Below are 15,257 nucleotides of genomic sequence, written 5' to 3' on the forward strand. Positions count from 1 at the left end.
CCTCCGTCTTTCGGTTGTAAATTAGAAGGGCGTTAAGTTAGCTTCTTTTTTGTGGCCAGGCTGTATGTCTCCCTCTTGAAAAACTCTTTCCTGGCGCCGAGCTCCGTTGGAACTCGAAGAAAGCGCAGAAGTCTTTCCCTCCGATATTGCGGTTCCGAGCATTTAATCCGATTACGACGACCCGCAGAGGGAATTTGTGCCGCTATACCTCACAGAGGTATCCGCTAAGACTTTGATACGCCTTCGTACACGCCGAAATTACCTTTTGTAGCTTAATATATCGGGTCGTGGTCCAATTGTACTGTGACAAATTTTCGTGGGATACTTTGTTAATCTTCGCGACTTTTATACGAGTATAAATGTTGGTAGAATGAAGAATAATATAAAATCGTCGAAAAAACATTGCCAATTTTGTGACATAATTTAGAATAAAAATGGTTTAGGTGTTTGGAACAAATTTGTGTCGGAAATAAAGAGAACCAAATGCCAAAAGAGTCGGAATTTAAATTTAGGGTTAAAATATATGAAATTTAAAGATAGTCGATTTTTATAGTAGCCGCACTGTTATATTTATAAAAATATCAAGATACATCGAGGGTTATTTATTAACTAAAGGAGATTTTGCGAGCGAATTCCCGTTTGGCGTTGAACGTAATCCCTTCAAGGCTCGTGTCGAATTTTGTTCGTATCATTTTCCCACGAGGAAGGGCCCAAATTGTTGGGTTGGGTAACGATAAAAGACGATCTGCGTAATCAATTAGGTCGAAATATAGCGCGTTCCAGAGAGATAGCGCTAGTCCTGCCTTTCCTTACGGCGCCATTATAAGATAGCTCGTAATTCAGGAGTTCTAGTAAATCTGCTCCCGTTTTTCCACTAGAATGGATCCGCGGGGGGTCTTTCCTCCCAGAAAATTATGGCTCAAATTTTCCCTTCTCTTAGAACTTCCCTCCGTTTCTACGGCGCCTTTGAAGACGCTTAAATTATCTCCCCCGCAGCCGCGTTCAATGACTCGAATCCTGGGATACCACGCCGTCTTTGTCTCGTTGCCTTTGCTAAATCCCGCGGCATCCCTATCTGCCATCTTTCCGTTGTTTGAAATTGCGGCAATTTAGCAGTGGGGATTTCTCGGTATCAGCGCTCCGTTACGGAATCACGTCCCGTTTCTGGTGGCGGTCTTCCACCTGACAGGAACATAATTTACAATCCGTTTTTTTTATTTTTTTGCTCCTCCATTTTTAATGTCGTGAAAGGCAGCGCCTTAAAATTTACGGCCTCAACAATCTGTGCCGCCAAACGCGCGTTTTAAATTTTGTTGGAACAAGATGAAATTAATTGTACTTTAGGTTTTTAATTAGAGTAGTTCGCGCGTAAGAACGACCTTCTGTTCGAACACGTTGTTTTGTGGTTGGGCCCATTTTAAGATGAAATACCCTCTTATGCCCCAATAAATCACTTATTTTTCTCTTCAATGCTTCTCTGGTATAGCTCAGGCAGTTGAGAGAAAAATGTACTTGGTCGTTTTGATTACCTCGGTTTATTTACTTCTGTTAAGAACTTCTAAAACAAAACTCTGCTGACGGAACTCATTCAAAAATTTCCTTCCACTCTTTAACAATTCATTACATGTTTGGTTTAAAATTTCTTCATTGCCTTAATATTCATATGATGCGCAGATTTATATAAATATATTATAAGTTGATGGCCCAATTTTAAGAATTTCGACTCCTACCACTTTGTAAAGAGACATCTTTTGGTTGAAATGCGAAATGAAGTGAGCTGCCTTTTTTAGCCAGGTATTCCACAAAATGGTATACTTTGTTACAATGGGTCTAGGTAAGTTCGGTGTAAGAAAATTTGATGTAGATTCAGCGTTGCCAGATTTTTCTGGCCGAATTATTGTATAAAGGGTAAAAATTATAGTACCACAATAGAAATTATTGTACCACTATATAAATAATATAATATAAGTCGCAGGATGACTTAGGCCTAAGGTGGTGCCTTGGGTATTAGCCTAGCTGATGATGATTATTATTATTATTATTATTATTATTATTATTATTATTATTATATTAATTACTTTTAATAGGCGTCTCAATAAAAGCTGATCAGCGAGTCCCCAAAGAGTATTTGCATAGAATGGAAAGCTAGGTTTTATTTAGTCGTTGTCTCTTGGTTTTGAAGCGGTGCCGAAAATAAGACCACATTTTAGGCGGTAAAAGTTATATAAAAGTTTAAAAAAGATAAAATTTTACCTTTATAACATATAAAATTTTTCAGGACGAACATGTGTGCAAAGGCTTGTTTCTTTTGTGAAAGCGTGGTGAAAGTGAAACGCAAAATCTATCTTACAAGTCGGATTGAAGTTGGCTTGGTTACTGGTTGAATTGGCAACCCTGTTACCGCCCGACCGAAAATATTTCAGATCAGTGACTACGTCATGTGAGAAGCGAAAGGAGAGCGACGTTTATTGCGACAACTATTTAAAGTGTTTGTTGCAAAACATGCGGATAACTGTTCTCGTGTGTCTTTGCTTTATGGGGAGTGGATGTACTCACAAGGAGAGTACCCGAGGTGTTTATTGCCGATAAATCTTATTTATCTTCCTCACAATAACATTTAAATATTCCTTATAATAAGTAAACATGAAAACAAAACTAAAAGTTCAAAAAATCTTACCACTATTATTAAATAAAAATCCAAATACGTTGAAGTGATTCATGCGAAAAAAATCCAGCAAAAACCTATGGGAATTCTGCGAGCTTGGATCGGATGGATCCTGTAAGAATCGTCTGAGCTTTTACTAGCGGCGCCAGGATTTTTGGGGAGGTAGGCCAACCATTTGGAGGCCTTACCAGAATTATGGAGGCCCCCCCCCCCCACCACAAGTTTTTCAAATCCGTCCACGTGGATTATTTAAGCAAGTGGTGAAATGTTTGGGTAAAATGGGTACGCGACGAAAAAATTAGAGTTACTTATGAATTTAAACATTACTAAAAACTGAGTGTGTGTTGATCCTTTTTGTGTACCGATAACACTTAACAAATGAGTGGTTATTTACTTAGTTATACCACTGAATTCCAGTCTATCAATTTACATTCATTCCTTCGGTACTTCGCATGTACATCCCTTACATCAGAACTTTCAACTTTACGAAAATGAATGTACTTAGGTACACTAAGTAAAGTAAGTGTAAGAACCATTAATTTGTAAAGATAAAATTAAAGATACAATTTCGATATCGTAGCGCTCGCAAAAAATTAAAATTAAAAAATAAACTACTGTCAAAGAAAAGGTACTCGTACCTTTGAAAGGAATAAAAACAGCAGCGTCGTTAAGCGAATCACTCGCGTTGAATATTGGAAAATTAATAAATAAATAAATTATTTCGCAAACAAATTACAGAATTTTTTTATATTAAATAATTCGGAGGCCCCTTAAGACGACTTTTGGAGGCCCCTACCAAAATTTCAAGTAAGCCCAGGCCTACCCCGGCCTATTGCTGGCGCCGCTACTGTATGGCGCCAGCGGCTTGCCGTAATCCATGATGCCTGAATGGCCGCTGATTGGCTGAAGCTTAAGCAAAGACTATATAATCATTAGTCGTTGCTACAAAATGTCCTGGCATCAGGTTCTCCCGTAGACCGGAGCATTCTAGGTAGTAGTGTAAGATTTCTATGGTATCGACCATAGAAATCGGAATAACTAACTAGAACGATTTATGAAAATTTGACGCGCGCACCGATTAGAAATTCCGATTTCTATGGTATCTACTGGCAACACTTGAAAGTGGGCTTAATATTTAATTAGTATAAAGTTACGTGGTTTTTGCTTTCAGACGACGATTTTATGCATAGTTAATATGAAATTCTTATTATTTTCGTAATAGAAATAATGTAAATGTAAAAATAGTACCAGTATAGTACAAAAGGTACATTATAACGTGATGCAAAATTATTGTATTTGTACCATAATTATGCCAACGCTGTGTAGATTATTCGCCGCATGTTAAATTCGGGGTATAGATAAAAAAAACTTGTATTTAAATTTGACGTGGTTTGAAATGCCTCTTAGATATTGTTAACAAACTTCAACATTAAAAGCTTCCGTGATATTTTTAATACATAGGGCTTTTTTACATTTTTCGCCTTTTTGGCGGGTCCAATATAAACATCTTCGAAGTAATAAAGAATAGCTTTGGGCGCAGCAATTTCAAAGTCCAGCATAATTCCTTTTACAGTTTCTTGAGAAGCTTCGAATTAGCTTTAGAATAAAATGATATGCACCGAATTTAACGTGCGGCAAAGTACACCGAATTTACATGATCCCGTTACAACTTATGTATTGCTATTTTGAGATTAGTTTCTCTATCGTTTGGTTTTTAATAGAATAATTGTTTTAGATACAACTATATGTACTTTCGAATTTGTGCAGAGAAATTTTTTGATCGACACTTTAGTTATTAAAAAAAAATCTTACACTTGGCCTACTCAAAATCATAAATTTTTTATAATTTTTAAATACATTGAGAAGGGCGTAAGATAAATGGATGAGGTTGGTTTTATTTGGTGAAATAGATAATAGTTTAAAATTTGTTTAGACCTTATTTGAAATTAAGGTGCTTTATTATTTTATAAACAGTATTATAGAAAATAGATGTTTTAAGTTACACTTTAGCCACCGATATTTGTAGCGCTTTATAGATTCTGTGTTTCTCTAATTTATGACAGTTTCAACACTTCTAAACACGTAAAACTGTGATTTTTAAATTTGCTTTTTTTGCGGCCGAGATTTTAATTAATTAAAAAATGATCTTTTGAAGTGTGCCGTCTCTCAAGGGGCGTTCAGACTATACAACTCTTAAAGGACAGTAAAGCCCAGTTCACACTATACATTTAATTGAACCACTTAATGGTATCCAACTAGTTGTAAGCAAGAAAATTGTATAGTGTGAACAGAAAAAGTGGGAGTTGTTGTTACAATTTTTCTGTTCACACTATACAATTTTCTTGAATACAATTAGTGGGAAACAATTAAGCGTCCCATTTAATTGTATAGTGTGAACTGGGCTTTAGTTTGGCCACCAAACTTGTCCAACTAATTGGCAGTGAATTAAGCAATGTGAACAGCAAACGTTGGTACACCTTTTGGTGGACCAACTCGCAACTTTTTTCGGATAGGTCAACTCATAAAATTAAGCTATACCGTAACTTCACTAACGCATGACCGTCGTCTGCTTAGCGTTTAATGGAATTAGCAGACTAAAGCCCAGTTCACACTATACAATTAATTGGGCCACTTAATTGAAACCAACTAATTGTAAGCAAGAAAATTGTACAGTGTGAACAGAAAAAGTTGGAAAAATTGTTATAATTTTTCTGTTCACACTATTCAATTTTCTTGCTTACAATTAGTTGGTTTCAATTAAGTGGCCCAATTAATTGTATAGTGTGAACTGGGCTTAAACCTAATATAGCGGCCCACAAAAATCCAAAATAAAAGCGTTGTTTGGTGGAAAATATCGAACAGCATAGGGTGTTCAATTCATTGGTTTACCGGATAGAAACAACTAATTTGTGCCAATAAAATTGTATAGTCTGAACGGTAATTTAATAAGACAATTTATTTGAGCGTGGCTCTAACAATACGGCCCGATGCAGCGGATGTCCTATCCCCATCTGGTGTCCTGAAACGTTACTAAACATTAACAGGTCCAGTCCTACCATCTAGCACATAGCATTTTTATTTTGGTTCAACAGCTTCCAACCAGACCACAACTTTTCGATTTCTATCCAATTCCGAAATATTTTTTTTTATGAAACTTCAATCGCGGCGGGGAATGGAACATCGTAAGTTCATGTTGAGCAACTGAACAAGTCCGATTCCTGTCTGCCCACCCCTTCTTTCTTTCATTCTTTATTAGATCCTGGATAGAAGTCTCTACAAGTCAAAGGAAGAAACTTTTGTCGCAGTGAATAAACTTCGGATTTCCCTTTTCAACCTCCTTCCGATAAGGGTTGTGCAAAAACTCTTTCTAGCTCCGTATATATTTTTGAAGCTACATGTACTCGAGAAAGCGATTTCTACGACTGGGACACGTACATTTCGAATGTTAATATATATACCTTATATCGAAAATAAACCTTAGCCGATAGTATTGATAAAAGGCTCTTGACTCTCGTCTTTCTCGTGCTTTTTATCTCAGGTAATTATTGATTTCCAGTGTAGAAAACGGGGAAAATATATTGAAACTTTGGACTTTAAAATAGGGGCAATTTCTACAAAAAGAAAGAATATAGCCAGAGGCTGCAATTCTTTTGAGGGACTAAGTTCCGTCCACCTAAACGCCAACGTGTAGGCTTTTACAAGTTTCGAAAGCTCCGTGGACGTTCAACGCTTGGTGTTTGGTGTCACCTGTTTTATTGCTTTACAAAGTTCTTTCAGAAACTGGTTGAATTATCTCATACAATTCCTATTTTATTTTTCAATTTACACAATATAGAATATATAACAAAACAGCTATTAAAATACAATTCGCTTGAACAGCATTTCCCGCCAGTGTTTCAAAGGTACAAATACAAAGAAATCTTTTTTATTCGGAGTGAAACGATATTGGAAATCGATTTAAGTGTTATTTCGTGTTAGTTTCGAAACGGAGCGCGACAGTCGATATTAGCCGAAGTATTAGCTTCCAAAGAAACACTATAATAATGGTTGCTCCATTATTACTTTACATTACATTTGATGATTGGAAACCGTAATTGTTTGCGACATAAGTACCGTAATACAAAATGGCCAATTCGCAGGTTGGCTTGATATCGTTATGACTCAAAATTTTAAATAGCTACCTTCAGTTACTGTCAATAATATATTTAAAATAATAAATTTTACGTTCCATTTTATTAATTCGTAAAATATTTTGCCATCGCAAGAGTTATTTTTCATTTGGTATGCCTTTCAATTTTCTATAAGCCTTTGTTGACTGATCTCAAAATTGCATTTTCTTTGCTTTTATCAAAATAATTTATATCCTTTTTAGATCGTAACATGTAGCGGTACTTTTAGTAAGACTGAGGGTTAAGATTTATCGGGCATCGTTTCCTGGAAATTCCAAACAACTTGCTGAATGTTGTCAGTTTTTAGGCCCGTTTTGTGACTAATATTTGTCGTTGTTCAAACAGACCCTCAGTAAGAATCGAATAAGAATCAGATTCTCGTAATTCTCAGATACCTGAAGGTAATCAGTTAAGCGGATCAGGTTACTATATATTATTATATTATATTCCTCGCACCCAACCATATGATTTAAAATTGTATTCGATTCATTATACCATTTAACCGAGCTGAACTGATCTGCTAAAATTTATCGAACAGATGCAGTTAGTGGAACAGTCGGTTTGCAATGACTTCAGGTTAGTTTCAGGTTTCAACTGTCGGGTTTGCATTTTGACCCTTATCAACTGATCCGGGAATCCATACCTCTACTTGGAATGCTTATCGCGGCAGATTTGCGTCTCGATGTGGCTGATGGGTTTTTTGACGTCACTACATGTTAACTTAACAAACAACAACGTGAGAAGGGAGCGCGCGCAAAGGGGCCAAAGCCGTCAGAGTGATCTTACCATACGCGATACGGCAGAATAAGCATTCCAAGTAGAGGTATGGATTCCTGACTGATCTGATAATATGTGAACGTATATGCGGATAATCTAATATCTGATCTATCGTAATTATTACCTCAGATCAGGTACCGCAACTATTCACTGTTAATAGGCTGGAAGCCTTACATAAAACAGTAACCGGGTAACCATTTGCATATTGTCACGAAATATAATCAAGTTGTATAAGCTATACAACTCAAGCCTTAAAAGTTTACGAGATGATATTGAAAAACGCGTATGAAATGGGGGAAAACATTTTGAAAACGAAATCGGTCGAGAACGCACGTTCGGGATAAGGAACCTCTCTGGGAAAATCACGAAACCTTTTTAGATGTAAACCTCAAGAATTCCAAAGTGTTTGCTTCGTTTTAAAAATGCATACCGTACGTGCCTAGTGAGCGACTGACTACACACATATATATATATACATATATATATATATATTACATTAGAGTTAATTGCTTTTCCTATAGAATTACATATTTAGCAAAATGCATTAATTTGTTTATTTTGTTAGTTTTCAAAAGTATCGCTTTGAGTCTTTTTATTCGCCTTTCTGAGTGTATTTCAAAACTAAAATACATGTACATTGTGACACTTTTTAAAGATTATATATTTAGTATAGGCATGGATTAAATTTTAATTAAACAAAAGGATTGTGAAAGGATGAAGTTAAAATTAAGATCGTTGTCTAGGGGGAAATTTGAAAAGTGGGTTTTATAAAATTAAAGTGTCAACATTAAGAGATAAACAAACAGACACTGGCGGAATAAATTCAAATTATTCTATCAAAAAATCTTAACATTCGTAGGTTTTCCCCTAATTTGGCGCCAGCTAGAGGAAATAAAAGCGCGAAAATCTAATCTCGAAAAACTTCCCTCTAAATCTTTGTTTGCCCGTACGCAATAGAGCGTTCTATAAAATCGGCCCAAAACCGGCCAAACGTTTCATACAGACTATAGAGCTAGTTCAGCAGGACTAGCAACCTTTGTTATTCTTTGGTTTAAGAGAATTCGGCTTATGTCCTGTCTTTATATGACTATTATAGAGACGTACCTTTTAGGAGTTGTAGGAGGGACCCTAGGTGTTGAAGTATGTTTGGGGCGAAGAATATGTTCATGATCTAAGTTTCTTTTTAAACCCTGGATTTGGGACTATTATTTTGCTTATTTTCCATCATACATTTAATTCAAAAATCATTTAAAATAAGAAAAACGGCGCGGAAAGCCGGAAATGAGTGAAGCCTAGGCTAGCAACTACTCTACTCCTAAAAATCGACTGCTCTCAATTTCTTACGGGTTTGCCAGATAAATATTTTTCTCTCACACGAAAAACTGGCCAAACCTTCACCTCCTCCGAACTCAAAAGGGGGGAAAGCACACCACACTGATTTTATAGAACGCTCTATTCGCGAATCTGGCTATTAAAGTTTCCAATTTGGTTCTCTCTGGCAGGTGGTGAAAATGCTGGTGGTGGTGGTGGCCGTGTTCGCGATATTCTGGCTGCCGTACCGTCTGTTGGTGGTGTACAACTCGCTGACGGACCACCGCTACATGGAGCTGTGGTTCCTGATGTTCTGCAAGACGATGATCTTCATGAACAGCGCCATCAACCCGATCCTCTACAACGCCATGTCGGTCAAGTTCCGGCGGGCTTTCAAACGCATGCTCTCCTGCAACGGACACCGCCCGGGCCAAAGGAGCACCCGCGACCGAAACCGCACGCAGACCTTCTACACCAGCGTGGCCGGACCCGGGGCCGGGGCTTCTCCTTCGACCACTGTCACGCACACCCTCAACAACGGTCATAATAAATCGGTAAGTACGCCTCAAAAATAGAAAAGGGCTCCATATTTGTATTTATTTTTAACTCTTACAAGAATTTTTAGGGACATTTATTTCCTATAGCTAGCAAAATATTGGGATTTATACTTAAAATTTCAATTTATATGCTCCTGTTAATGATGTTCTGTAGAACGTAAAATGGCGCAGCAAGAGGAGCCGAGTTCGATCCCAACTTGTGGCACTGGGTGAAAACTCGGAACCACTTCTTCCTCGTTGAGTTTGCAAGTTCTCTCCCCACTGATCAAAAGGGGTTTCCACAAGTTCTTTGGTTTCCACTTTCCATAAAAACTTGTTAATGGACCTATTGTCGCGTCGCGTGAAAGGCTTGCTACCCTACTCCTACGCTTGTAACACGGTCACCTGCTTAAAGGCATTAAAAGTCGCTAGCTGAACTATAAAGTAAATTTGGTCTTAACCAACTTGTTAAAATGGGAAAACTAAATCACGTGACTACCATATCACAGCCAACTTCGATTCGGTAACTCATGTTCATAGTTGGCCGTGCGACGGTAAAGAAAAAAATAAATTCCTTCCAGATACTGCAGACAGCTAATTAACTTGCACCTTTCTATTATAAGATGTTATAAATAATAATAATAATTGGATAATTTACATGAATCGATCAAAATTTAAACAGCCATTAGCCAAAGAAAAGGAATAATAATTCGTATTTATTAGGATAGATGGTTAGGATAGGGTTTTGGGCCCCACTTAAAAATTTCAGGGTAAGCCAAAGCATTCCTTGCCTACAACCTAACGCTGTCACTGGGTTAGAAATTTGACCAAATCTATTTTAAAATTTGTATTTTATTTTCACGTTGCAATTTTTGAAAATAGTTTTCATGGGTTATTCAATTTGTGGTATTTATTGAAAATACATTTATAAGTTTGGTTTCGCTAAAACCGCGCTGTTATATATAAAGTTATTAACTAAACCAGCTTCCACGTGCAATAAATACCGCAATTCTACGTCTATAATAAGTCAACGTCTATAAAATTTAATAATTAGCTATTCTAATACCCAAGCCACCTCGATCGACCTAAGTCATCGAGCAAATTTTTAATGCCGTCTGGCAGGGTTACAATGCGAAGGAAGCTGGTGGAAAACTGTTCGAGTCACGCTAGCCAACAATCACTTAATTATGTACGTCCTTCCCTGAAAATCAGAAATGTCTAACCACAACCCCCTCACCAAATAATTATTGGCTAATTTTATTCACAATTTCAATACGACTAATATCTGTAAGCCTTGTAAAACATTTCACAATATTGACAGAAGTATATTATAATTTCGTATATTCCTGTTTTTGATGCGCTTTTGAAGGACTGACATAAATAATTCGCATCTTTTGATTGCTGCGTGCGGGAAAGGCGGAAATAATACCCACTAGCAGACGTCAGGATCTAAATTCTACTTTTAAGCAAAAACAATTACGAATACTCATTTCAGACGAGGCCTATAAAACCGGGCTTAGACCAGGCGCGGTTATACACAGAAAAATATTATTGTAAATTTTACAGTAATCTGCGGTCAGCATAGATGCTGGCCAGCAGAATGCTGTTAATTTCACAACCAACTCTGACTGTTTTCTTTATTGTCATGCTTCCTGTTAAATATACTGGACACTCTGCTGTTTAAAAATACAGCAAGATAAAGTTATATTTACAGAGTATTGCTGTTTATTTAACCTTCATTCCAGACGTATTTAATACGGTAAAATTCCAGTGTTTGCCCTAGTTATCAAACGTATTTAGTACAGAACCTATCACAATCTTATAATTTCATCAAACATTTTACGGATCAGACCAATATCACATTGATTTAGGCCTAATTAAAAGATTTCAAATATTTTATTAATCAATTCATGATAGAAACACCTAATCTTTTTACCAATTATTATAACAAAAATCTTGACAAAATATTTTCATTATTTATTAGAAAAACTTATTCGTAAATATTAGAAATGACTACAACTCTAGATAATCATGTTTAGCTCGAGCCTTTGTGGTTTAGAGTTATAGGGAAAACCAAAGAAAAGTAAACTATTAACTTGGTTTCAAATTATTAAGCACACGATGAACAAGGGTTGTAATTAATATAGCATTTTGCGTGGGGTGCTACTTATACAAAAGAGTATATAAAAATATTTTTATCGGATATTATTATATTTAAAACTTCTTGTGCGATTTAAAAAAATGTTTTGACAACTAAATAATAATTAGTTGTTTTATATACTAGCGCTTGCCGTTTATAACAGAAAAAAACAGCAACGTGTGGTAAATTTTACGCATTTTTGAAGTAAAACGTCAACCACGGTTTCATATTGTTAATTTTAATATAACTGTCATTTTAAAAACCGTACGAATATGAATTTTTACAGTCGCTACTGTTTTCTTCAAAATACATCAGAAAGCTGTAAATTTTACGACAAACCGCTGTTAACCCACTTCAACTGCACCTTGCTGTAAATTATAAACCGGATTTGCTGTTTTTCAACAGTAAGTTTTGAGTGTGTATTGACAATTATTCTTATTAGGTATTTTGGTCAAGAGTTATTATTCCTCGTCTAGTCATTAAAAGGAAAGAGTTTACAAATTAGCGACAATTTGTCAAGAAATCTTTCGTTTTCTTTGAAGATTTCTAAGAATGCTCTGTTTTTAAAATAAAGTTCTTGGAAGATTTCTTGACGGCTTTGCGCACTCGCGAGTCTTGGGAATATTGTTGTTCTCGATTCCAGGCTGACCCCCGACCTTAGTTCCACTAATTAATTTGGCTCACGAGGGTGGGGACAGGGGCAGGGGGCATGGGGGCAGGAGGATTCGCGCAGTTGGGGGTTCCTTGTTAAGCGAATACTTCAATGAGAGCGAGTTTTGCAGACAGCTGTTGTATTCTTAGTTCATAAAAGAAAACTAGAGCTTTTGCTCGTTTAACTCGTCGTTGACATATGTTACAAGGTTGTTTCAAGCCGCACCCTCCTTCCTCCGGTGGCTCCCTCTGTCGCCTTGTTATCGAGGTTCTTTCGCTCGCTTCATTTCAATTTCATCCTACGGTAATCAACTTCAAAATTCCGTTGCCAATCAATGGAATTCCGGGAACCAGTGTCTGGGTCTCTTATTAAATTACTTACCCCTTGGATTTCGCGATTCAGGGACGTTGAATGTCTTTTACGAATGGCCGTCCGATATCATTATACACTGTAGAAATTTCGAAATTTGACCTCTTAACCTAATATGTACGAAGGATATTTATATCTCGATACTCCAAACAAGTATTTAATTAAATAAGAACTGTAACTTTTCATCGTACGTCATAAAAATGTTTAATTGAAACAATTAAAATAGCGTCACATATTTTGGCGAAAAGCTGGTACGGCGCCGTTTGTCAAACGCATTAAGTCTAGACTTTAATTGTTTTAATTAAAACTTTTTATGGCGTATGATTAAACGCTGTAAATCTAATTTTAATTATGTACAAGACGGCATTCTATAGTACTATGCGTCCGAAATTGGAGCTTTTAAAGAGGGTCATGAATATCTCAACATTCCTTTTGATATTTTTACAATATATGTTCCGCAACATATAGCTGCACAGGCTCGTCTCAAATTTGAGACAAAAGGCGAGTTTAAGACCGAGTCCTTATAGTGTAAGTGGACAAGATCGCGCAGTAATTATCGCCTGATCGTCGACCTTCTCCAACTGGACGGAACAACCAAATATGCACTCCACCACTAAATTCAAAAGGTACCAGCAGTCCTGTCAAGAGCAACAATTTGGGGAAAATGCGATTGCTAGGACTCTAAATTTCCTATCAATTCACTTACAATACCTTACCGATAGGTTTCAGCGAAATCAAGTGCTCAATTTTATGGGCTTCCAAAGTGGTTTTGCCCTCGTGAGTGTGATATATTTCCGATCGATTATTGTATCAATTACAATTTTGACCCAACTGATTCGGAGAAATTCAATGACCAATGTTTGTGGGCTCCCTGATTGCCAAAATTGATGTATCATTAACATTTATTGATCAATTGGTTTCTAAGAAATCAAGTGCCCAATTTTATTTGCTCCCGATGACCCAAACATATTTTGTGCCTGGGAGTTTGCTTTATTTATTATTAATCAATGTAGTATTTAAACATTTTGTCCCTTTCTTATGGGCCCCTGGTTTTCTCAAATTGATATGGCTTCCAGATTAAACTACCGTAATGGTTAGATATCGGAACCAACGAACGACTTCTTAATTACACTTTTATCTAGACGCATTAATGAGAAATCGGCGTTTCGCGGAGACCTATACGTTGCAAATTTATTTGGTGGAACTGGTATTGATTGTATAGGAACTACTACCGATCGAACGATGCCTAAATTGAATTTTTACCGAGTGGCGTTGCGCACAATTATACGATTCTTGGCAATTTCATGGCTTTAGAAACCGAAATTTTATTTGCGAACGTGAGCCCTATAGTCAAGTTCAAAAAACGTTTTCTTAAAAGTACGCTATGGTCCTGATAAATAAATTCTCGGGTCAACGGAGCGGCGAAAGAGATATGGCGAGGATCTGTAAAAACCAAATATGGTATTTTTTAAGGGAAATAATATTTAGGACACTACATAGAGATTTATGAGTAGTTGTCTTATATATGATATTAAATTTTGATTTATGGATTTTTCAGTGTTATCTTTTTCCTTTTGTAGTCGAGGGCCGTTCGAAGTCAACATTTCTCTTCGGAGGGAATTTCCTCCCAGCAGCTGGAGCTGACTCCGTACGAGAGCAGGACATCACGGGCTTCTTCGGACTCCCCCGAGGTATGAAATCTCTTCTCTGTCTAAGGAAGGTAACGAACAATCATTGGGGAAAGCCTCAAAAACAGATTTCCAATCTACACTGAAAAACTCACGTGTCCTTGTTATCGCGCTGTTTGGTGCAATTTGAAGGTCAAAGATGGGAATTTCCAACCGAGTGCGGATAAAAGCGGAATACGTTAAAACCCAAAACAGTTGTATTTATCCTACTGTTTCTTCGAGAAAGTTTTGGGGTAATCATTGTAACTTGGAAAAGATCGAAATTGTGTGACAGCGGAGAAAGAAACCACACGCGACTCGGGTAATTAAATTAAGTGGTGGCGCCAGGCTGCTAATTGCGTGCTGAACCACTCAAAAGAGAAGCTATTAGATTGCGGGTCGCTGGTGTAGAACGAGTTTGCGTGCGCGCCACCGAAGCGAACGACAACTTCCAATTAACCCAACTTTTTTCTCTTTCTTTGGCTAATTTTTTCTTACTTCCTGTACAAACGCGATTTTCCGTGAGACCTTTTGGATGTGGTACGTCGGTATGGAAAATATAAGTGAAAAGAAATGTTTTAAGGACAGATTTGTATATTTTCATAAGAAAAAATTTTATTGTTACAATGTATTATCTGTGGTTAGGCTGCTTTTCATAGTGCCAGTTTTTTATACAGAAGCCGAGCTTTATCAAAAATCGAGACGTAAAATTATAAATAACATAATAACAAGAAGTTCGGCCCAAATCGATATTGCTTTAAAGGAAGTTACAGTCTAAGGTTTTTTACTTCATTTGCATTTCATTTTAAATCATTTCGCCCTACAGATAATATTTAGGATCATAATACCAAAATCCGATACCACTGCCTAGGTAGGGAATAATATACCAGAGATTCAACCTACTGTAAATTTCTATCATTTTGTAACGAAATTTCAGCCATCTCTTGATTCGTTATTTAACTACCATTCAA

General features: G+C 36.7%; 1 protein-coding gene across 2 annotated transcripts in view; it reads left to right on the forward strand.

The window, feature by feature from the left end:
- Nucleotides 1-14,982, forward strand: part of LOC149927275 (thyrotropin-releasing hormone receptor-like) — a 153,265-nt gene extending 138,283 nt beyond the window's left edge. For both annotated transcript variants that reach the window (XM_090158211.1, XM_090158210.1), the window contains exons 4-5: nucleotides 9,114-9,476; nucleotides 14,200-14,982. In XM_090158211.1, coding sequence (XP_090014337.1) covers nucleotides 9,114-9,476; nucleotides 14,200-14,316 — 480 coding nt within the window. In that variant the 3' untranslated portion in view covers nucleotides 14,317-14,982. The remainder of the gene's footprint in view (nucleotides 1-9,113; nucleotides 9,477-14,199) is intronic.
- Nucleotides 14,983-15,257: the final 275 nt, after the last annotated feature.

Source organism: Leiobunum rupestre, chromosome 9 (genome assembly GCF_980474605.1).
Source record: "Leiobunum rupestre chromosome 9, qqLeiRupe1.1.hap1, whole genome shotgun sequence".
Lineage (NCBI taxonomy): Eukaryota > Metazoa > Arthropoda > Arachnida > Opiliones > Sclerosomatidae > Leiobunum > Leiobunum rupestre.